The sequence below is a fragment of the Cydia pomonella genome, chromosome 5 (genome assembly GCF_033807575.1).
Source record: "Cydia pomonella isolate Wapato2018A chromosome 5, ilCydPomo1, whole genome shotgun sequence".
In the NCBI taxonomy this organism is placed as follows: domain Eukaryota; kingdom Metazoa; phylum Arthropoda; class Insecta; order Lepidoptera; family Tortricidae; genus Cydia; species Cydia pomonella.
The window spans coordinates 25,763,597-25,787,185 of NC_084707.1; the positions used below are offsets into that span (position 1 = coordinate 25,763,597).

The 23,589-nt window shown below is 37.8% G+C and overlaps 1 protein-coding gene across 5 annotated transcripts in view; it reads right to left on the reverse strand.

The window, feature by feature from the left end:
• Positions 1-23,589, reverse strand: part of LOC133518167 (long-chain-fatty-acid--CoA ligase 4) — a 98,548-nt gene that overhangs the window by 25,343 nt on the left and 49,616 nt on the right. For 4 of the 5 annotated variants that reach the window (XM_061851773.1, XM_061851771.1, XM_061851770.1 and 1 more), the window contains exons 3-7: positions 4,950-5,085; positions 2,708-2,923; positions 1,874-2,051; positions 1,195-1,446; positions 297-441 (exon numbers count right to left, since the gene is read on the reverse strand). In XM_061851773.1, coding sequence (XP_061707757.1) covers positions 297-441; positions 1,195-1,446; positions 1,874-2,051; positions 2,708-2,923; positions 4,950-5,085 — 927 coding nt within the window. Of the gene's footprint in view, positions 1-296; positions 442-1,194; positions 1,447-1,873; positions 2,052-2,707; positions 2,924-4,949; positions 5,086-18,318; positions 18,406-23,589 lie in introns of those variants that run through there. The other variant, XM_061851772.1, reaches the window with a different exon arrangement.

Genomic DNA, 23,589 nt, shown 5'->3' on the forward strand with positions numbered 1-23,589 from the left:
GCTTCGGTCAGTTGTCAAAAAATATACTTTTAGAAAGAAATAACCATTTTCAATGTCGTCCTTATTATCCACAAACAAATATACGGGTCAGTGGCTCGTAAATAAGCTAGTGATCTGTTCTCTTGTATTTTGTTCATTTCGACTTACAGACTGATTTTTAGATTGATGTAGTTTGTTAAGTTGGGTAAACAATGTTCAAGAATTTATTTGTATGATATTTTCATACAATCTGTCCAACAACGGACTATATGATTATATGAGTTTGTACCTAATCGATTCGGAAAGCAAGCCAATACCTGTCATAAATGGGCACGGCATCAACAAAGGCCTTGAGAGTGGACAGCATGTTGCGGTGCGACAGGATGACGCCCTTGGGCACGCCGGTGGAGCCCGACGTGTACATCACGATGGCCGTGTCCGCCGCCGACGGCGGGACCGACTCTGGCGACAACATTCAAGTTCTATTAATGAAAAGACCAACACGAGGCCACAGACTAATACACAGCACGAACACTGGGGTTGAGTCCAGCGAGGCCAAGAATAGTATTTGTAGGTATTCTCGAGGATGGGATCGACAATTTGTGTAATGATTACTATGACCAGTTCTGAAACCACCAAAATTTAGCGTCGGTTTCATCAACATAGGTATGTAATATCCGTGGTAGACGATTCGTTGCAATTTGAAATGAACAGTGTAAACTGAACACAGTAAAAACCCCTTATCTTTTAAAGAAATTTCCGTTCTCCGACACGTCTTTGTAGCCCATAATCCTGATTCCTACCATGTATTCCTTAGCATCAGTCGACTTCACTGGTCTTCCGTGTAGATAATGGTACCAGGGGTGTTTTGCCAAGGATTTTCTTGCAGTTTCACGCCAAATGTGGTTTTGCAATAAACGTTTTTTTACTCTATTTCTATTCAAATTGTAGGCAAAGAGAAGAAAAACTCACCTATCTTGGAGAATTTGCCATTCCCCAGAACATCCTTATAGCCCACAATCCTAATGCCTTTTTTATATCCCTTAGTATCAGTTGACTTTATTAGCTGGTCTTCCATGTAGAATGGTGTCAACCAGGGGTGTTTTAGCCCGAAGTTTCTTGAACTTGTGTGGTGGAAACAGTACGTGTGTGATGATGATGGCGGACACTGCTATCTCTCATTTGAAGTGTAAGTGGATATAAAAAGATACTTACCAATTTTGGAGAATTTTCCTTTCTCAAGCACATCCTTGTACGCAACAATCCTAATTCCCTCCTTGTATCCCTTCGTATCCGTAGATTTCAGTTGATCTTCCATATAAATGATGGTATCAACCAGAGGTGTTTTAGCCAGAATTTTCTTGAACTTGGGCAGCAATTCGTGCGTTGTGATGACGGTGGAGACTTCCGTCTCGTTGATGCCGTGAGCGATGGCGTCGTCGCCGAGGGTCGCGTAGATGGTCACAACTGTCGAGAGAAGTTATTATAAGCATGTATTTGTCGTTGGATTATAGACGTAAACTTAGTCAGAATATTCTTATTTACGAGTATCTTAAAAGTAATGAAAAACACGATGCGATGAAGATATTTAGGCGACACAATACGTAACAATATTGATAATTTGGTATATATCGCTATAAATGAGGCGATGGCTACCTAAATAAGACAGAGTCTCACGAACAAGCTTGTCGAGAGTATGCTTTGTGCATATGAAAACCTTATAAATATCAGAATTTACTACTGAAGATGGGGCTCTAGGAGCGGTGTGCTTTTGGGCATCTAAGGAGTTATTTATAATCTGGGGAATATGTCATGTCTTAAACATAGCTTATCAGTGTCAGTCTTAACCTCTGGAACAGCCTTCTAAAATATTGTCGTGACAAGAGGTACGTACCGGGAATGCTCTGCTTGAAGCAGCCGTGGGCAGCGAGCATCCACTCGGCGCGGGTCTCGGCGAACATGACGACGTTGCGGCGCGGCGCGCAGCCCAGCTCGCGCAGCCCGGCCGCGAACAGGCTCGCCTCGGCCTCCACGTCGCTGTACGAGCGCCATGTGTATGTGCCCATCTTGAACTGGAAAAGTAAATAAAGCTACAAGGTCAGACCGTTGTCGTTAGAAATCTTCTTCTGTCCTGATTGCTCAAGAGATTGAATCGTATTTTGTCTTATTCATTGGGTAACATGTGAGAGAATATGCCATAGCAATGTTAAAGGTCTATTACATCGACGAAGTCGCACATTTCTTAACTCGGTTTGTAGAAGATTCAGCGGACAATACCGAAGACAATACGACTACAATGTGATTACAACTCTTCTCTATGAGTATACGTAAACACGTATTAGTACTGATCGATCCGTCGGAGCGTGGGAATTCTCCCCTAGAGTCTCTTGCAGGGCTTCGCATCTCGCAATCCGCTTTGTCGAGTACTATACGCTAATCCCGTGTGAATAGCACTGATTGATTGGTTTAGTGTAAAGAGACTGAGCACTGAGAGGGTTGGAAATCAGGAGACGATTTTAATGTGATCATTAATGAGTGTGACACTTTAAAACTCAGCCAATTCTGTGATTAGTGTTAATATAGTCCTTTTATAAGAATGATTGGAAGGAAATAGCGTAGCGTTAAACACTTGGATAAAGCCATCCATAATAGACCTGCTGGTCCCTATCGCTGTTGTGTCGGTCCAGCGAGCCGCGGCACGGAGCGCACTCCATGGCTAATGACTCACCTTCTTGAAGACCCGTCCGTTAGGCTGCGGTTCATCTTCTTCACCTAACACGGTCCTTGTTCCCAGTGCAGGTTTGTCAGCCCAGCGAGCCGCGGCGGCGCGCAGCATGCCCTCCATGGTGAGCACATTGTCGCGCACCATGCGGAGGTGGAGCTCGGTGGGCTCAGCGACGGAGCGGACGGTCACGCTGTCGTTGCTGCTTTGGATTATGCGGGCCTGCAAGGTAAATATAAATCATTCATATCATGAGTGTGCCAACAGTTTATGAGAACACTCAATGTCTTATACACATGATCGGCCGATTTTCAATGCAGCGATCAGTCTATTCTATATGTATATGTATTAAAGTCTTAAGAGATGTGTTCCACATCTCAGTATTTCTAACTCGCTCAAAGTTTCGCTGCAGGGTGAGAATTTCACCTTTGTACAAGTTGTACGTATATGGTGACTTGTAAATCATGTAGCTATATTATTTAATGCAATAATGTTTACTACTAATAATATAGTGATTTAGTGATTCGAAGTTCAAACCAAAAGATTAGCCCGAACGATCTAGCGTTGCAACTCCTTGTCACACGACAATTTTTCTCATCCTTTTCTATTTACTATGTGACCGCAAAAAATGTCATGGCGCGATCCCTACATCAATATATTTGTAATGCATCGAGAACTGCCCTGAATCCGTAATCGGAATTACTGAAAAGGTCAAAGGGCAAAATGCAGGACAACTGCGCCACGTGTACACCCACAGATGCAAAAGTACAAGCTACAGGATACTGAAATAGTACCACGAATGCAAAAGGGATTACATTTTCTGTTAGAAAATGGAATGCAATATTATTGAAAGGCTCTCAACAGTCTCAATTCAGTAAAGGCACTCGTACATTCTTAATGTTGTGAGTGGATAGTTTCCAAGCTTAGATAACCTAGTTTGCTAGAGTGGTGGAAAATACTGGACATGTGGTTTAGTATCGGACGTGGGTGGTTTCGTATCGCGGTTTACGCTTGAGCACGCTTAATTAATGCTGATACGGTTAAGTGACAGTTTTAATTGGTCATCTGATTGAAATGAACAGTGCGAATCATGCCGTTTATCTTGGTGTAGGGGAAGTTTATTTTAAATGAAATAGTTTTATTTTTACTTGAAAGAACAATTCAATGTGTGAAATTGTTGGTGTCCGAATAAGGGAACGCCACTCAGCAACGACGCTGATGGTTGGTGTAATATTTATAGAAATCATGTTTCAACAAAAAAAAAAACTATGCGAAGAAGATACAGTCTTAAATAATATGTATATTGAATAGCCAGCAAATGAGCAAACGAGTAAAGTAATGTTGAAAACAGAAAAAGAATGTAAACAGACATTTGGATTGATAAAATTGATCACTGACGTATTATTTTTGAAAAAGGCTGCTAACAATGGAAGAACTTTCTATGCTTCCGCTTAATCAAAATAATACTGCTTAATCTACTTGATAAATATGGTATGACGGATAGATTTATATACAAAGTAGGCGCGGATTGGAGATTAGATTAGTATTGTGTGCGATGCGGGCTAAATCCTAGTCTAGACAGTTCGGCTTTCAGTAGAGCAACACAATATTATCAAGGACTGTGTGTGTGTCTAATTACCTTTGAGAGTAATTAACCCTCGTGGAGAATTCGGAATACCTTTATAACAGTACCTAGTGTAGTGCGAATTGTAAAAATCAACATTTGAACATTTTTTCGTCGTCATTATATCTAATTGTTATCTTCATTCTTTCGCAAAACGAATTTCGTGCAATAGTGAAATCTCTCCGCAAGTGAACACATTCGCTACTAACGTTTTTGTAGCGCTACGCTCGTAGACGATCCCAGCGTTTTCCCGCTTTGTAGAGGAAAGCGACTACGAACAAAGAACCCGGCGAGCGGGTTCCCGGTACTCAGTGTATTGTTGATGCACATAGTTCATACGATTGGTTTTAAAGTGTCTCTTTTCTTTACAATAATGTGTATTCAGAGATGTTTTTTTTTCTGATTCTACGATATCAGAGTGGGATCACATTCTAGAAAAAAAATATGTCTTTTGTAAAAACACTGATGTATCCGTGCTTTGTTGTCGCCTTTCGCGCCGCGGAGATCATGTCTGTCTGGTACTATGATTCTTCAATCATTTTTCATCCGTTTTTAGGTGTAAGTTTGCTCATCCGCACGGTATTTTTCTAGGTCTTGGGTTCTTTTATTCAGTAAAATGTTTACCTTGATCCGGCGGGACAGCGCCCTCTTGCGCCACGGCCGCTGCAGCGCGAGGTGCACGGGGAACGTGAGCACGTCGAACACGAGCGCGACCGCTCGGATCGCCTTCAGCGCCGCGGAGACCCACCATGACTCCGGCCTGGAACAAACATTAACAACTATTTAGTGAAGGCGCCAAAACATAAACACAAACGAAACAAAATACTAATAAGAAAGACGTACAAGAAAGAAAATTCCACGAAACAGCCTCATCTCAGCATGTTGCCGGCAACTTTCCGTGCTGATCTTCCGAAGAGACCATCAAGTGATAATAACCGCAGCAGTAATAATCTTTAAATCTAGTAAGAGTGTCAACAAGCCGCTTTAAAGCTTCTACCTATAATTCACAACATATCCACTTGTTCGACAAAATCGAATGCCAATAAGAATAAGTTTATTTTTGGGTTGGATTGGAAGGTTCCAAATAGTACTTATTTAACTTTAAATATGATATTAGAATAGTCATTGATATTGATATCTTAATCATCATAATCATATCAGCCCTTTATCGCCCACTGCTGAGACCATGCCTCTCTTTTAGTACTCCCTTGTCCCGGTCCTCAGCTCATCCAGAAGTGACCCACAATCTTACGAATGTTGTCCACCCATTTTTTTGTCCAATTGATCCAACCATTTATAAATTTTCTTAAAATTTGAGAATTCAATTACAATTTTCACAGGTTACTACATGATTGACAAATAGCTATGAAGTATCTACCCAATGTCGCATTCCTATCGTTGCTTCCTAGGGGAATCTGAAGGCTATCCGAATCATTAAGTAAATTGAAAAAACCTTCCGCCAATCTAGTGCCATAGAAGGGCCTAATCGCAGTTGCGGAAAAACAGCATTTCAATGAAAGGGATCAAGGCATACGGGTAATTTTAAAGCTATTTCCAACTCAAATGAACGTCATTTTTCTACGTTATGGAACCTGTTCTGCAGAAATGATCATGCACAATTTCATTTATTGTCATACTATTCAAGTTTAGTTTTAAAAAATCTGTGCGTCATCGTGAATGGCACTATCTATAATAGCTATTAGGTTAGTATTTTACATACGATCTTAAAAACATAAATAAAGTGATTTGAGTATTTCTGTCTATATATGCTCCTAGTATTACTAGAACTAGTGTTAGTTTCAGGATAATAAATAAGCTATAAAATAGTAAGAACGTTTAAGAACAGATAAGTTCGCCTTTGTACTAATTATGTGTGGTTTTTCCTGTTTTATGTTTCTTTTTTGAACAATAAAGTGTTTTACTACTACTAAAATAGTAATGTGCCCGTAAATCCTTGAACAAAAAACCCAACAAATCGCTAACAACTTTTAGTTTTCCAACATTCTAAATCACGCACGCAATGGCCGACAACTTTTAATTCCTAAGTACACTCAAACGAACGGGTCAGTTTGTATGGGTACATTTACACCACGTTACCCGTTTTCATTGCTTACAGGTGTAGCTGATTTCAACCTAAATCTCTACCAATATTACAAATACTAAATTAACATAGTCTGTCTGTTACCCCTTCACACTTAAACCGCTGAATCTATTTAGATCTCCTGCAAATCTATTCCCAGCCTAAGTACCATAGCTTAGATCTTTTCAAATCACGATAAGCAATAGCATGCTCCATCCTAGACCGCATCGGCACTTACCATCACTTCGTAGTCGTTTTCCTCTACAAAGCGGGAAAACGCTGGGATAGGCTACAAGCGCAGCGCTACGAAAACGATGGCAGTGAATGCGTTAAGCGTTCGCGTGGATTTTGCAGATATTCGATGAGATAAACAGAATGTACAATTGGCCGCGATTCGCACGAGGTCATTGCCACGCCGAGGCCGCGGAGCCGGAAACCGAGGCTTCCTTGGGTTCGCCGCGAATTTAAAGGTCGCCTGATTAAGTCGAATACTTTGTTTTGTCGAGTGCACCTTGCAGGGTAAAAATGTACGGTCAGGCAAGATGTTTGTAAAAGATGACCCTTTTAGTGTGCATCATTGATTTCTACTTGTATGTTAACTTAATAAATACGACAACAATTCGAGAAATACCGATGAATCCAACGAACCTGTTTTATATATTTATAATAAACTAATGTATTTTGTATTTGTTTGTATGTTTTTGTATTATAGGAAAAAATAAATGTCATTAAAGCAATTCTAAAGTAATATTTACAAGATTATTACGCAACTTAATCCGTTAACGTCATAAAAAGAAATAACAGTTGACTGAAGCCTATTTATCTGTGCCTATTAGAAATGGTTAATTTCATATTACTTGGAGCTATAAACCTTAATATCTAAAAAAATGTAACCTAAAACAATTAACTCGCAATTCTAAATATATTTAGGTTGGATGATTACTTGATTAGGTTACCTACTAAGATGGGATGGAATCACCCATCACCACTTTACCGACCGATTAAAACCGACTAATTCATGTCAATCAGATGATAGTCCCACCTAATCTGAATGATACCCATAAAATCAAAATATACACCTACGAGTGCTAGCCAAGTAGCATAAGGTAATGTTCTGTATTTAGCATAAGAAATCATACGATGTAATGTATTTCCAACGGCTCGCCAACACAAACATCACGTGACACGACTACTCTGCTCACAGTCTGACATCAACTGGCTCTTAACTGTCAGTTACGTCACTATGACGTAAGCGCTCGAGACGCCAATACACTACAGTAGGGTACAAGTATTTTAACCTTTACGACGCCGTGTCAAACGCAAAAGCGGTCACTCAGACGCCACGTCACCGAAGTGTCAAAACTGAAATTGAAGTTTATGCATATGCACGTAGGTCTAGGTTGCTCTGTGGTCTGTGACGGATTAATCCGTCAATGGCGTTGGACCTGCGGTTCGGATATATCCGTCGTTGGCGCCGAAAAGGTTAAATATAGTTATGTATTTATATGTCCAGCGCGCCCGCCGAGATAGGTCAGTGTCATAGCGGGGAGTCCGGATGCATCCTGCCGCGGCCGTGACCCACAAAGCGCATCGCGCAAGCGTACTGTACACAAAGACTAACGCCCTGATCATTTGTAGATCTTATCAATGTGCAATAAGGTTTACAATTACATTGTCAGTGCGTGTGTACATGACCAGTGTAAGTGAGCTCTAAGATTGGGAGTAGTTGTTGAGGTTCAGGTTATAGTAGCGCAGTAGGGTAGATAATGGGTTGTGAACGGATAGGCTGCAGGGCTAAAAATCTGGACGTATGTTTTTTTTTTTTATCGACGGCCGTATAACTGTATCATTTGCATTGGAAAGCATGTGAGCATAAGACTATACCATATTTTTGATTCACGTGTCGCATGGATGTAAATCATATGATGAGATCTATGATCTGTGATGCTACCATGATCCTGGAAAAGTGAATAGTTGGCAACAATGCTAGTCTAGACTAGACTTTATTTTGTGAAGGGCGCCATGATAGATGAACCGATAACCACCATCCTCAATATGAGGGCACAATCAAAGAGTTTGTCTTCATCACACATAGAAGAGGTGAAAAACCAAAGAATCGATTGCTAAGGAAGCCCAGGTGGGCGTGACTGGCGTAATTGTTATAACCTGATGCTACAACATTTGTAAGCAACAACAAAGTTCATAAGTTAGAAATAAGAAGACTTTCATGAAACCTAGCCTGATCTTAATGTAGGCTTTTCTTATCAAGATCCATAAAATAATTACCTAATCAGGACAATGAAAGAGAAACTGAAATATTTACACAATACATCTTTGTTGGCTTCTGGCAGCCCTAAGCTTCGTTATGCGCTTATGTGTATACAGGAACTTTTTTTCATGTTCGCCATAGATGTTCGCATGCATATGCAGCTTGCGGGAACGTTGCCAACTCGCTTTGTCATATCAATAAAAGCTTGCCCTGTATGGTGCCACATTGGACAATAAGGCTTGGTATATTGCAGGTTTCAGATTATTATATAACGACAAAGACACTTATGATGGCGACTAACGTCATTAATGTTTATATTACATTGAAACCATGAGACAGAATTACCATAAATTGAACATGCGTTTAAATTTTGAGTCCAATATCTGCAGAATACCCGCCTACACGAAAGAAAATAGCGTCGGGTGCTAAATGTAAAGTTCTGCTACTACCCTTGAGTTTGAACAAGAGTAGAAGTGGCAAAATGAACAAGAATCACCATTCTCATTTCCTTTAAAGCGCCGATCAAGAGTCTATCATAATACTTATTCACACGTTGCTGCGGCAACGGGTCGTTTTGGCCCGACGCAGTATGTTTAACTGCGTTATAACAAATTGCCACAGTGAAATTGTTAATGAAGTAAGTTATGATGATTTGGTTTAGCCATTTCACTAATCTCATCGGGAGTCCAATGAGAATTTTTGCATCTGGCTTAGATCCAAGTTGCATAAGTCACGGTCAAAAAAGTTGTCGCAAATGGAAATGCAATTTCGTATAGCGCCTCATTTTAGCGTTGAGATGCCGTAATTAACAATTCAAATTTTGCAAAATGCTCTCAGCTAATTACAGATAAATCGAGTATCTTATCTTTATACATATACGGGTGATTTGTCGTTGTAGTGAATCATGTATAGTTAGTTTGCCATAAATGATTATGATGCTTGCCATAAGAGTGGCCCCCACGAGAGATTTGGTTATAATTTTAGGTGGAGTAGTGGCTCGACCTAAGAAAGAACGGCAAGTAAGAAAGAACAGTATACTGGCAAGTGTGTAGAGCCCGTCGAGTTGAATATTTTGACATACAAGTGTTTATACTATACGTATACTGATAAGGAAAAACATATTTCTGATCACGACTTATGAATCACATCAGCCTGTAAATATGTTTACTGTATCTTATGTGTTAGTAACTCAATCAGCTATTTCGTTCTGAGCCTTATTGGTCATAATCCATCACAATTGTGGAATTATCATACAGCTTTGAGCCGTGAATATTGGTAAAAGCTGAATAACTAATCATATTTAATGCTTAACGTAACAAGGTAAAACCCTAGTCCCGTCCGACAACACAAAGCGCGTTTTACGCTGTAACATGTAGACAGCAAGCGTAATTCAGAAAGGTCAAATGGCCTCATTATCACTATTAATTTGCGCAAATGGACGCCAGAGCAATTTCACCAGAACGTAAACGCTGCCCAAACTCTTGTAAAACTTCACACTTCAACCAGTAGTTTTTCCGAGTCTGTGATTTAGTTACATTCTGTCTGCAGTTTTTTGATGGGAATAAGTAAAACTAATTACATTTGGCTAGACTGGTCATGATACTTATGAATTTAATTAAATTCTTTAGCAGGTGTTAAAGTTAAGTTATGGAGCCACGGCACCTGCTGGCATTATGGGAATTTTTCGTTTGTATTTTTAGGAAAATTAGAGTACCTGGAGCTAGGGTATTAATATGCTCAGGTGCCCACAGGCAACTTTGAATGGTACGAGTATCTGGTTAATTACTCATATTACATTTTTTTATTTTAAGCTACAAAAGGAGTTCCACCATGCTCATGTTATTTTGCGTGTGTATATCGAACGATATTTCGTCAATTTTCCGGACTGACTCACACAACATTATTTTTTATTGATTAGGTACTGTTATCATACATACTTCATTCAGCAGGTGTCTAGTAGCTTTCCGAGGTTATCACTTATCATTGACATATTGTCAATATTACACTAATAATTAATTGTGGCTTTCTCAAGTAAAAGTTCTTACTTCTTATAAATAAGGACGATTACTGACTGCATGCCTTGCTATGTCTAGGTAGATATGCTAGGCTAGTATACACTTATTACCCTTATTACAGGTGTTCATATTAGAATGACCAAAGCACAAACCATTTTTTCCTGTGGGACAAATATAATAAATATATTTACATGAATGTAACCAAAAGTATAGTAAACATCTGTGCGTTCTTTACGCCATTTACAACAAATTTATATTATTCATGCTTGACAACATTGTCCACACCATTATTTCTGACCTTGTCTGTCAACTATATTGCAAAATAATGCAGCGTTCGCAAAACAACGTAGTTTCGTCCATAAAAGTATGGCGTGTACTGCAATCACAATTATTTTCGATAATATCGTGTCGCCATTACACGGTCGGATGTTGCGATGTAGACTCGAGATCCTTATCGTTTAGTTTTGACATGTTAACCTGCGCCATTGTTATGACTAACTAGTCAATATAAAAAGTTTATATTTTTAAGTGTGTGCTGGCTAAAACAACCTCTGAGGATTTATTTTTCTGCTAAGCAAAAGTACCTATCACGCTCGCCGTGTCACGTTGAACCGAGATGTACAACCTATGCATCAGGACTACTTCTGCTAATTATGATCGTGCATGATCCTAAGGGGCGCTGACGGATGGAGAAGTAAAGTACACGGCCCAAAAAGTTCATAGAACATTATAGGAAGATAAACCATACACAAAGCTCAGGGTCTGGAGAGCATTGGTCAAGGGAAAGGACCCATTGACACAAAATTGAATAGTTAATATATTAAAGGCTCTATGAAAAAAACCATCGAGAACGGTAAGTACAGATAAGGTTAACGCATGTTCTCTTCAACGAGAAATTGCGTCTACACCTGCAATTTACCTTTTACGGCGATAACATAAGACTATAATGGGCAGATGTCATCATAATGGCATAGCACGCAAAAATGCCGGTTTGAGAAACATGGCGGAAACTTAAGCAAGGCAAGGTGGACAGTAGCATAGCAATAAACACGCATAATACGCCATGGATGTGTATTAAAGCTGTCACTTGATTAACAAGTATTAAAGGTAATTTTAGTAAGGTATGTTCCTTTAGATATTTACCTTAACTTAGTCTTTTTTATCCCATTCTTACAATACATAAGTCAGAATGACAGAATAAGACACAATTATACTTCGCGCCTCGTCCTCGAGATTAGTAACTGAAGACTATACATGTAGTTACGCCGGTAGGTGTCACCACTCTGCATAGAACTTCACTTAAGGTAAGTTCGTTTAATCATTAATTATTGCCGAAGTACTGAACATTGCGAATTGCGCTGTATACCTATATAGATATTTAAAGTAAAATAAGACTGCCTACAGATGAAATGTATTTAAAGCCGACCATCTTAGCCCTACAGATGCAATGTACCTATTTAAAGCAAGTTATATACGTACAGATGATGAGAGACCATGACGAACACATAAGAAGTTCTAGGAGAAATTATTCAAGTAAGTCAGACATAATACATTTACCGACCTATAAGCTCCTTACATCGTATCACGCGATCTGATTAAATGAATCGCATGATTTTCGATGATAACGCAAGGATCAACACACAATAATTTATAAAAATCATGATGATGAAGTAAGTAAGTAGGTATGAGGAATTAGCTGAAATTAACTCTGTTAAGACTTAAAAGCGAAATTGCAAGAAAGACTTACTTATAAGTAGATCTATCCTAACAAGAGGAAGCTTAATTCATTCAACCTCCCTAGAATAAATAATAGTACTTAGGAATCGATTTGAAAAGCTGAGAACTTCTTGGAAGCTGTACTACTCGTAGAGTGCCGCCCACTCAACTCTTGAACCTACGTCACAAACTGAAAAGGGCTGTTAATATTCTGCTGAATTAGTATTTATTTATAGAAGGCTTTTATGGTGAATCGGATATTGTTTTATTTTTAATTAGACCAAGACCTTATATAGTAGCTTGGACAGTTAGTTAGCTTTTTGAGCTACAAAGGTACTAGATACGAATAAACTTTTTTTGGCATTACGTTATTACAGTGTATCTCATATCGAATGGATCAGTATTCAAAAACACGTTTTTATACGATTTAACTTCACGAACATGTGCCATCTACTAATCATGTTAATAGAAAGGGTTACAATTATTTTTTTTATAACTGTGTTTCAGAGCTAATGTATAATGAACCAACCACTAACGTGTCTGTTTTCAATACTGCGATCGCCATGTTCCGATCTGCTGCTATTTCAAAGAATTCTAGAAATTAGTAAACAATTTTGTTCTAGCACTTGAGAAATCTAACTTCGTCCGTACACTTCATAAATTTTATCGAGAAAAAACATAGACCGGACAATAAGGATGCTTATTCTTCGCGCAAAGTGCAAAGGCGTCACATCAGCAGAGACATTTACGTAATAAAACTAATAGACCATTAACAGACCTTATCCTCTTGTACATCTCTACAGATACTGTAGCAATGAGCGATTTATTACGCCTCTTACACAAACACGTACGCGTATGCCCTACGACTGTCCAGAAGATAATCCTGATAACTTTAAAAATAAAATAAAAATCGTTTATTTCGGACCATAATCCATAGAAATTAGTTATTAATTCAGCTTCTTAAAAATCTATGTTAGTCTTATGAACTATATATCTTACAGGAAACTTAACCTAGTAGGCATTGGGAGCGATTATATAGTCTTACCCTATTTGTCCCTCCCAATGACCACATCAACCCTGTGTTTTGTGAACGGGCAGTCGGGGCGATCGGAGAACGCCCTTAGCATGCTGTTGCTGCTTCCGCGCACTCTCCCAAGCAGTGAGCTAATTCTTTTTCGTCTTATGGCAAAGAACTCGTCTGTTCTAGCCTCGGCGAACATGCCCGATGCACTGCAGTGTTTAGGCAGTGTATAACTATAAATAGTACAAATAGGGTCAAATTACCTTACATATTTTTTTATTCAGGCGTGACGTTTATTTTATATTTTTAGATCTAAGGCAAAATATGTGGTTAGTAAAAAAAGTCTGATAAAACCAAAAAGAACATTGGTATTGATACTTTATCACGTGGATCATAGTCGTAGTGCTGGACATAGGGTGGTTTAAGGAAGCCCTTGGAAGCAAGTTATCGTTTTCTATCCAGAAAGACGCCAGTTGGCTACGATCATCAGATATGAAGGAACGACTGTAAGAGAGATCATTTTAATACATTTTGGGCCGGGTGCACCAAGCGACAGTGCTCACAATTACGTTTACTTATTATAATAAACTCAGTTCATTAACCAACAAAAACGGTCGGTGTGTCAGTACCAGACAGTACCGAGTCTCTGTTACCTATTAGTCCTATTTCCCTTATTCCTTAAGTAATAAGATCCCGTATCTCATATCAGTCAATTAGCACGTCAAGTGCCACAAACAAGCGGGTCGCATGAAATCTTATATCATTATCAGGAGCCTTGAGCGTCGCCTTGGCGGGCGGACTTCGGACCGATTTATCTATTCACTCACTATTTCTACACGCATGTAAATATAGAACATGCGGAAAAATGTGTCAGCAATTTTTTGTGAGCAAACCCCCAACATTGTTGATTATTTTGGCAAAAGCTTGCGTCCCAATAAAAAACTAAAAGGCGAAAATTTTTACTACCAAATAACACTGTATATCAATTGGAATTAAATTGATAACTCATATTTTGTTTTTACGTCTTTCACACGAGTCTATGACACTATCGGTCGAATAAACTGGTACATGATTACCATTAAAACAACTAAGTATTAAGGTGTATCGAAAATACCCTTGAAACAGATGGCCATTGACATGCTAAGGTATATACTATAAAAAACAAACAGGTATAAAAAAGTTTACTCGAGACAGACAATTTTAACTAGTTACCTGCATAGGTATGTGCTATGAGCAGTAGAAACAGACCGCAGATTATTTATAACGGTCCTCTTAACAAGAAAAAAAGTCGAGATTGAAGATCTTGTGGCTGCACCCATTATTATCGGTGAGACAAAAGTTCACCGTCTCCGCTGACTTGGCGACGTTTTGAGAATGGGGGAGGATCGCGGGGCTAAAAGGGCATAGCTGGGACGCTCGGTAGGGCGGAGGCCTATCGGACTTCCCAGGTATCGCTGGGGCGATGCTGTTGAAGCGGACTTGCACGATCTCCAAGCCAACAACTGGCGGGAATGGCACAGGATCGAGACAACTGGCGTGTACTCCTTTCGGAGGACAAAACTCATTTTGGATCGCTGCGCCATTAAGTAAGTAATCATTTTGAATTTGGTTCGACTTGAGAATGTTGTCACTCTAAAAACCTAAAACGTGACGATGACGCATTTGATATACATGTCAATAATATGAATTAACTACATGACGAAGAAAAAATCAAATTAGTCACCTAATTAAGCAACCTACACCTAATCCTACCAATGCTATAAATGTGGAAGTATTTCGGATTCATCGGATTTCGAATATCCGATCAAGCGTTCGATATTTTATGTCATAGAAAAGGACATCGGGAGTTTATATTATCCCAGAATTTATCCCCTAAGTGGGTGCAATGAGGGTTACAATTTTAGTACAAAAATACTAAGGTGGAGGGAGTGGGGGTTTAGCGACTTCTATATGCGGACAATGACGCGGCCAAAAGCTAGTTTACAAATGTATAATGCATGCATGTAACTGTAAATCAGCTTGTCATTCATACATAGTTATTTAGGTTGAAATTTTGATGAACCAAGTAATGTTTAATTTGACCATCTGTCATCATTTGGGATTTGTTATTTAAGTTATTTTAGTACAAAACTGGCGGATCTAACTGTCTATTTAATCATAAAAACACAACTTAGCTTTTAACCGGCCTCGCTTTCAACTTCGAGCTGACTTCTACAAGAACTTTCTAGACTAAAATCATTGAGCCAAAGGTTAAAACATATTACAGAAACTACTTGAAATTTTCTCAAAGGACAATAACCAACTTTATACGGTATTCCGAAAGCCCTTATGACGTTGGCTGAAAATATATAACTATTGTACAATTTATAGCTGTTGGTTCTCCGAACAATAAATAAATAAATTCCTCTTCACGCTGTTTTGTCCAAGTTGAAACGGGGTCTCCGTTACTTACTTAAACGAGTAAGTGCGATAATAACACACGACACGACAGATGTTAAAAGAACAATCGTAATAAATGCGTACAGTTTATGTAATAATTAGATAACTGCACTATACAAACCAAAATAAAGGCTTGCATTATTAAACGTATTCGGCTAATCCCTATTTTTGGTGATTGCTTTATAAAAAAGCGGCCAAGTGCGAGTCGGACTCGCGCATGAAGGGTTCCGTACCATTTAAGACGTATTAAAAAAAAATCTACTTACTAGATCTTGTTCAACATTTTACCACTTTGGACACACATTTTACCACTTTGGAAGTGTCTCTCGCGCAAACTATTCAGTTTAGAAAAAAATGATATTAGGAACCTAAATATCATTTTTGAAGACCTATCCATAGATACCCCACACGTATGATTTTGATGAAAAAAGATTTTGTGAGTTTCAGTTCTAAGTATGGGGAACCCCCAAAATTTATTGTTTTTTTTTCTATTTTTGTGTAAACATCATCATAATGCGGTTCATGGAATACATCTACTTACCAAGTTTGAACAGTATAGCTCTTATAGTTTCGGAAAAAAAGTGGCTGTGACAGAATCGGACAGACAGACGGACATGACGAATCTATAAGGGTTCCGTTTTTTGCCATTTGGCTACGGAACCCTAAAAATGTAAAATACTTATATATGCATAACACAGTTTGGCACACTAATTAATCAATCACCTTACGAACAAAAGTTCCAAAGTGCAAAAGAAAACAATTCATCGTTTACGTTAGTCTCATTACGATGCAATTAAAAATGCATAAAAAGTAACCTCTCAAGGTGAATTGGTTATAATTTTATATTACTCACCAACATAACAGCAACACTTTTATATGACATTGATAGAATATATACCCTTGAAATAAGGTATATTAGGTATAGTTAACCGCGCATATTAGGTATAGTAAAGCAATATCGTATCAGGATGTGATAGACGATACATAGTTAACCTTTATTGATAGTGGGTCAAAGAAAACATGCCGGGCAAAGTCTGAAGCGGTCGTACTCGGAACTTGGAAGTACCTACGAGTATGAAAACTTCGGTTATCTAAATTCAAATTAGATGTAAGTAAGCAACTACTTTTATTCTTGATGTTTAGCGATTGATCGCGATAGACACCGTCCAAGTTAACTTTGCACTTTAACAGAACTGAGAACAATGTGTGGGAATGTCAATATAAACGTCAATTTTTTATAGAAATTTGGCATTAGTGATGACATTTCCACACTTTGTCTTTGCTAATGCTACGTAGAGTGTGTTACGTCTCTAGAGGTTATTTATATTTTTTCCATTAACCTTGTAGTTAATTGTTCCATAAATTACAATTACCCGAGTAAGCGCTGGTAGCCTAGCTGTAAGAGCGTGCGACTTACAATCCGGAGGTCGCGGGTTCGAACCCCTGCTCGTACTAATGAGTTTTTGGGAACTTATATGTACGAAATATCATTTGATATTATACTAGTCGCTTTTCGGTGAAGGAAAACATCGTGAGGAAACCGGATTAATCTCAACAAGGCCTAGTATACCCTCTGGGTTGGAAGGTCAGATGCCTAGGGATCATGCCAAGATTATTATGTCCAAAAACAGTAAATAGATAGGTCTAGCAGTGGAAAAGCTTTCTAGGGAACTTTTCTGTTTACATTAGGATGACAAATAAAAAAGCCAGATAATAATATCAAATCAAAAGTTGCTGGGTCTTTAGATCGCCAGGCCCTTTTGATAAAGATCTCGAAGAAATTTCAAATCTATACTTGGGTCTTAGGCATATAGTCGAGTTCATGAACATGTTTTTTTTTTTTCATTTTATTGCAATGGATTAAGGAGAAGAAATGTATACGTTTTAATGTAACTGTACTGTAAACAGGCACATATAGGGCATGAATGAAATAACTGATTAAGTGATTAGGTACCAATAACATTGTATAAAAGGGATCGAAAAAGAACTATGACTAAACTAGTACTATTATTTATTTTAAATAAATAAATAATAATAAATATTATACGACATTATTACACAAATTGACTAAGTCCCACAGTAAGCTCCATAAGGCTCGTGTTGAGGGTACTTAGACAACGATATATATAATATAAATACTTAAATACATATAAAACACCCATTACTCAGGAACAAATATCCATGCTCATCATACGAATAAATGCCCTTACCAGGATTTGAACCCGGGACCATCAGCTTCGTAGGCAGGGTCTACCCACTAGGCCAAACCGGCCGTCGAATTTTATTCTGTAACTATCTAAACTACAAGTTTTCAAACCCCGTCCCCGATTTTGGTATACAAAAGCAAGATTGGGTACTAAATTAGCCACTTGAACAGTCATTTTAATACCAGGATTATAAAAAAAACATCTTAACTTACTCACGCAATATTACACTTAATCATAACGACTCACCCGTATCGTTTGACAGAAATCATCCTATTCGCACAAAGTATGAAACACGACTGACTATGATTATTATAAATTCAAACGTAGGGCATTTATCTAATACGCGATACGTTATCTTATCAGATAACGTGCGAGACGGATTTCAAGACGGACCCGGCAAGTTACGAAATGGGTGGTATTGATATGGTAGATTATAGTAAATCCGTGTTAGTTATTTTTAATACATATCGGTCGAACACCCAACGGCTACGGATCTACTCGTATTAATATGAAAATAACAGTGAGTCATAAAACAAAACAATAAATGGGTTTAGTAGCTTTTAGTACTGTTCATTTATTATTGATTTCATTAGTGTTTTCATGGTTACATTACTGGCAAACTATCACTTAAGTACAGAAGGTATAATTAGTTCAGAATAAAAATATATTTTTATATTGATTTAGTGGGGTTAATAAAATTACATTACTTATATTATTTTATATTAGTTTTGGCTTTGCATTGAAACCGTACGAATAGACTACCTACAATGTTATTGATTTTACTACACATTCACACCAACAAGGTACTTTTTTTTTAAGCTCAGGATCACTTGCTATACTGACCAATGTGTCTGAAAATATCTGAACATAAGCTTTAACGTCTTGATTACTGGAGGCAGTGGCCAGAAAACTATCTATTTTAGATAATCTTGGCCATGAAATGACGACTGTGTGAATTTTTTTCGTGTAAGCCTAAGGATAAGCCTACAAACAGCACAGCATGCCAACATTCAGTTATTATATGTGACAATCGACTTACGTCGTGAAGTGTACACGCATTTATCCCGTTCCATAAAGTAAGTAAATATTTATTTATTTATTTATGTTCAGGAGAACCAACAGCTTTAAACTTACAATAGGACAACAAGATTTATACAGAGAGCCAATTACAGGAACTCACAAGTAATTACAAAGTATATAAAAAATGCTAACACTGACGCACGCACACATGCGTAAAAAGTGAGAAAAAATCAAAAATACAATTGAAAATGAAAATACATAGAAGTCATTAAAATAGACCCCAGGTTCGGAAACACTTAGTTCATTAGCGCCCAGAATAATTGAGGTTTCGAAGTTCGAATATGTTACATTCGTTACCTAAAATCCAAAGTCCAGTCTAACCGCAAGAAATTCTGCGGTTGACATTTTTGTATGTGTTTCCTTATAAAATGTGTGTCAATGTCAATACTGACTGACTATTACAAAGTTAAGCATAGATAATTGTTAAACAAAATAATTTTCAAATTGAACTAGTGACAAATCAAATTATTTTATGAAAACAAAATTAAGGATAAGTATTACAAAGTTAAGCTTAGATAATTGTTAAACTGAAGTATTTCCAAATTCAACTATGTAGTGAACAAATAATTTTTTTTAATGGAATAATTAATGATGTGTTTTTAATTAGTCACACTACTATATATAAATTACGAGTATATATAAACTAAGATAGATATCATACACTAAAGAAAAAGTGACCACGTCCCCAGGTGGCCGAGGCGGGAATCGAACCCACGTCTTCAGACAACATTTTCAAATTTCCTCCGTCGCCTCCTAGGTTAGGTTAGGTTTGTTTTATGGCAATCCTGAAAAGTTACGCGTTTCTGAGAAAAACCAAATTATGACTAACGAAAATGCGGACAAACAATACATTATGACTTAAAACTTTATGGGAAACAATAGAGACCCATCAAATATACTCCAAATTCCAAATTTTCTCTTAATTGTCCCATGATTGGTGCTATTAACATACTTGTATTATTACATTGGAAAAATAAAATTAAATCAGTACCCCTAGTGTAAATAAATTCGATTTCGAAACGTGACGTACGCGTTTGATGTCGATTAAATTTACACTAGGGGTACAGTACCCCTAGTGTAAATTTTATCGACATCATAACGTGACGAACGCGTTTGCGTTAAGTCTCATTTTGTATAGGATTTTGAGTTTCCAAAACGTCCCGCTTGGCGCGCTCTTTCTAAATCCAATACAAAATGAGACTAAACGCAAACGCGTACGTCACGTTTCGAAATCGAATTTATTTACACTAGGGGTACAGGTTTACAAAGGTAACGTTAACATTATAGTCATAGTTTAAGTTCTAAGTTTGATAGCCATTCCCTGGCATCCGCAGTTATCGCGTGCAGTTCTTTCATGCCTCCAGAAAACATTTCACGGGGCATTCCTCCACGATGTGCGCGGTTGTCTGGTCTGGCGCGCCACAGCTGCAGTTCGGTGAGGGCTTATAGCCCCATTTATGGAGATTATAGTTGCAGCAGCTGACATCGGACTTGATTCTATTGAGTGTAACCCAGTTTCGTCTCTCATCACAATAAGTTGTTATAAAACATGCCTGACATATTTTGATACGTTTAATTATTGTTTGCTGCAGTGCAGTGTTAATGCAAAAAAAAGGACTTGATGTCATAGGGCTTTTTTTTTATACTACGTCGGTGGCAAACAAGCATACGGCCCGCCTGATGGTAAGCAGTATACGTAGCCTATGTACGCCTGCAACTCCAGAGGAGTTACATGCGCGTTGCCGACCCTAACCCCCTCCCGCCCCTCGTTGAGCTCTGGCAACCTTACTCACCGGCAGGAACACAACACAATGAGTAGGGTCTAGTGTTATTTGGCTGCGGTTTTCTGTAAGGTGGAGGTACTTCCCCAGTTCTGCTCTAGATCTGGAATGACATCCGCTGTACTGTGCCCTACCACACAAAGCGTGTGGTAGGGCACAGTGTGGACGTAGTTTAAGGACGTACCCGGGTCCAAATTTTCTAGCTGTTTTTCACAATGTGCAAACGCTGTAACAGAAATCACAACCCGAATGCCACCTTAATTCAAACATATAATCAATTAATTTGATTAATTGATTGATAATTGTCTCAATTCTCAGACAAAAGGCTCCGCTCCGTACGGAAAATTGGCGATTTTTTTTTTTTTCATAAAAAAAATATTTCGAGTGGCCTTACTATGTACTGTTCGTTATATCTTTGTTTCAGGATGATGGATGTCTTTTTACTATGTTAGACAAGTATTTATGATATGGTATTTTTATAGAAAAAATTACCTAATATTTTTTTTTGTGAAAAGATATATGTAAATAATACCGTGCGCACGAAACCTTTAATTATTCAGACGGATATAAAATCAAAAGCCGATCGTACACGCACATATTAGACGATATCTAAATTATCCTATACAGCCTTAGATTTATGGCTCGATTCGAAGAATGAGATACGATAACGATAAGTTCTATTTTAGATAAGTTCTCATTTAGATATCGTATGTATATCGTATAATTAACAAGAAGCAGCTTGATTCGGGCAACCAATTTCACTTTGACGTTAGAAATATCGTAGATATGTAGATCTTATTGAGATCACAGCGGTATCTCAATAAAAGTCTTTCTTATTTAATGCATGGTAATTATAAGATGTAATGTTTCGAAAAGATGTATCCCGCCGAGTTTCTTGCCGGTCCATATTGGGATACCCTCCTCCAATTGAGGGGGGAATGGGGGATTTAAATCTTCTCGGGTCAGTGGTGTAGGGTTAGAGCCGGTGTAGCTTTATTTGACCTTGGATATAAACTTGTGACATACCTGATATATTCTCGATTTATTTGTAATTTTTGTTATGCCATTCGACTAAATAAAAAGTTGCATAATTTTTCTACGCGTAGTAAACTTGTAAACATTATTTAAAAGACCTAGATAAGATAATTCAAGATAGTATTTAAGTACGAGTAGCAACCAATTATACTAATCAAATCGCGACATTTGTGACACTCGCTCAGTTGGCAACATGCAATCGTTAACTGTAATCAATTATGCACAAGCTTTAACCTTCAGTCTGAGATTATTTTCAATATCATTGAATTTTTTAAGTAAAAACAATAAGAAATATTAATTAAATTGTTTTTGCAATGTACGGCACTATGATAGTGTCAAACTTTCGTCACAATGAAACCGGTTGTAAAATATTTTAACCGGTTATTAACATGAAAAATAAACGGTGATAATAACACAAATTTCAATGAAAATATCACATAAAACCCAGATGTATAGAATGTGTAAAGTAGTGGTTATACCTACAACTAAACGCATATTTGTGTCGAGGGTATATATTTCTTAAATATTGCGTATAGCGCATAGAGCTAGAATTAATGGATCCACAGTATTTATCAATGCATTTTAAACAATAGCTTTGTCATTAGCTGAAATATTCGAGTAGAGTCAGACCAAGATAAGTTGGCAGCGATTTTGACAGCCCAGACAGTGCAAGTGTTAGTTTAAACGTCAACCTTCTATGAAATTATGCCAACTGCCAACTTAGCTTGGTCTGACACTACTTAATTACAACTGCAGTGATACCAAGCGATGAATCGATGATAGCTCGTGCCGAACTGACTAATCCTACACGAGTACACGGTACACTGATATAACGCCTGCATAGCAACCGTCGTGTAACAAGTAATTGACCACTTGTGTACCTTATGACCATGTAATAAAAGTTATAACTTGTCCGTTATGGACGACGGTGAAAGTATATATGTATAGGATTAGATATAGTAGATTGTTAACCAAGGGCTCTCACTGCGTTCGAGCCAAACTACCTGGGCAGTAATGAGTCCATTTCACCGAAAACGAGGAAACATGCCTAGGTAGGTATATTTTTATTGAATTTCTTGAGGGTACTATCAATTCCATTTAAAACTAAATTTCAATTGCTTATCTTAACAAAAATCATTAAAAATCGTACTTAGAAAGTAAAATGTTCTAGTGCAGAAACAAATCATTTTTGCGAACTTTTTGGAACAAGAATGACCCTCGTCCAGAGCATGAGAAATTAAAAATAATGAATGTATGCGAGGTAATCCATTATGATTTAGTTTACCAAGCCGTATGTAAAACTTAAGATGATAGGATCCTCAATCACTACTACTACTAAATATTCACAGGTTTTGCTCTTTCAGGACATGTTTAAATATGAATATTACTTATTGGTTTATTTTTATATTGGTTTGATACGTTTTTGAGGCTGTTCCACGCGAAAATAGTCATACGTACATTTAATATGAAGTAATAAATAAATAAGCCTCTCCCATATCACGGTAGAAAGAATGCCAAATTAGTACTGATAAGGACTTGTATAACTTATAAGCTGATGTCAATGAGTGATAATATAACAATAAAATACCTGATTTTTTTATTTTGATTGTGGCCCTAGCCT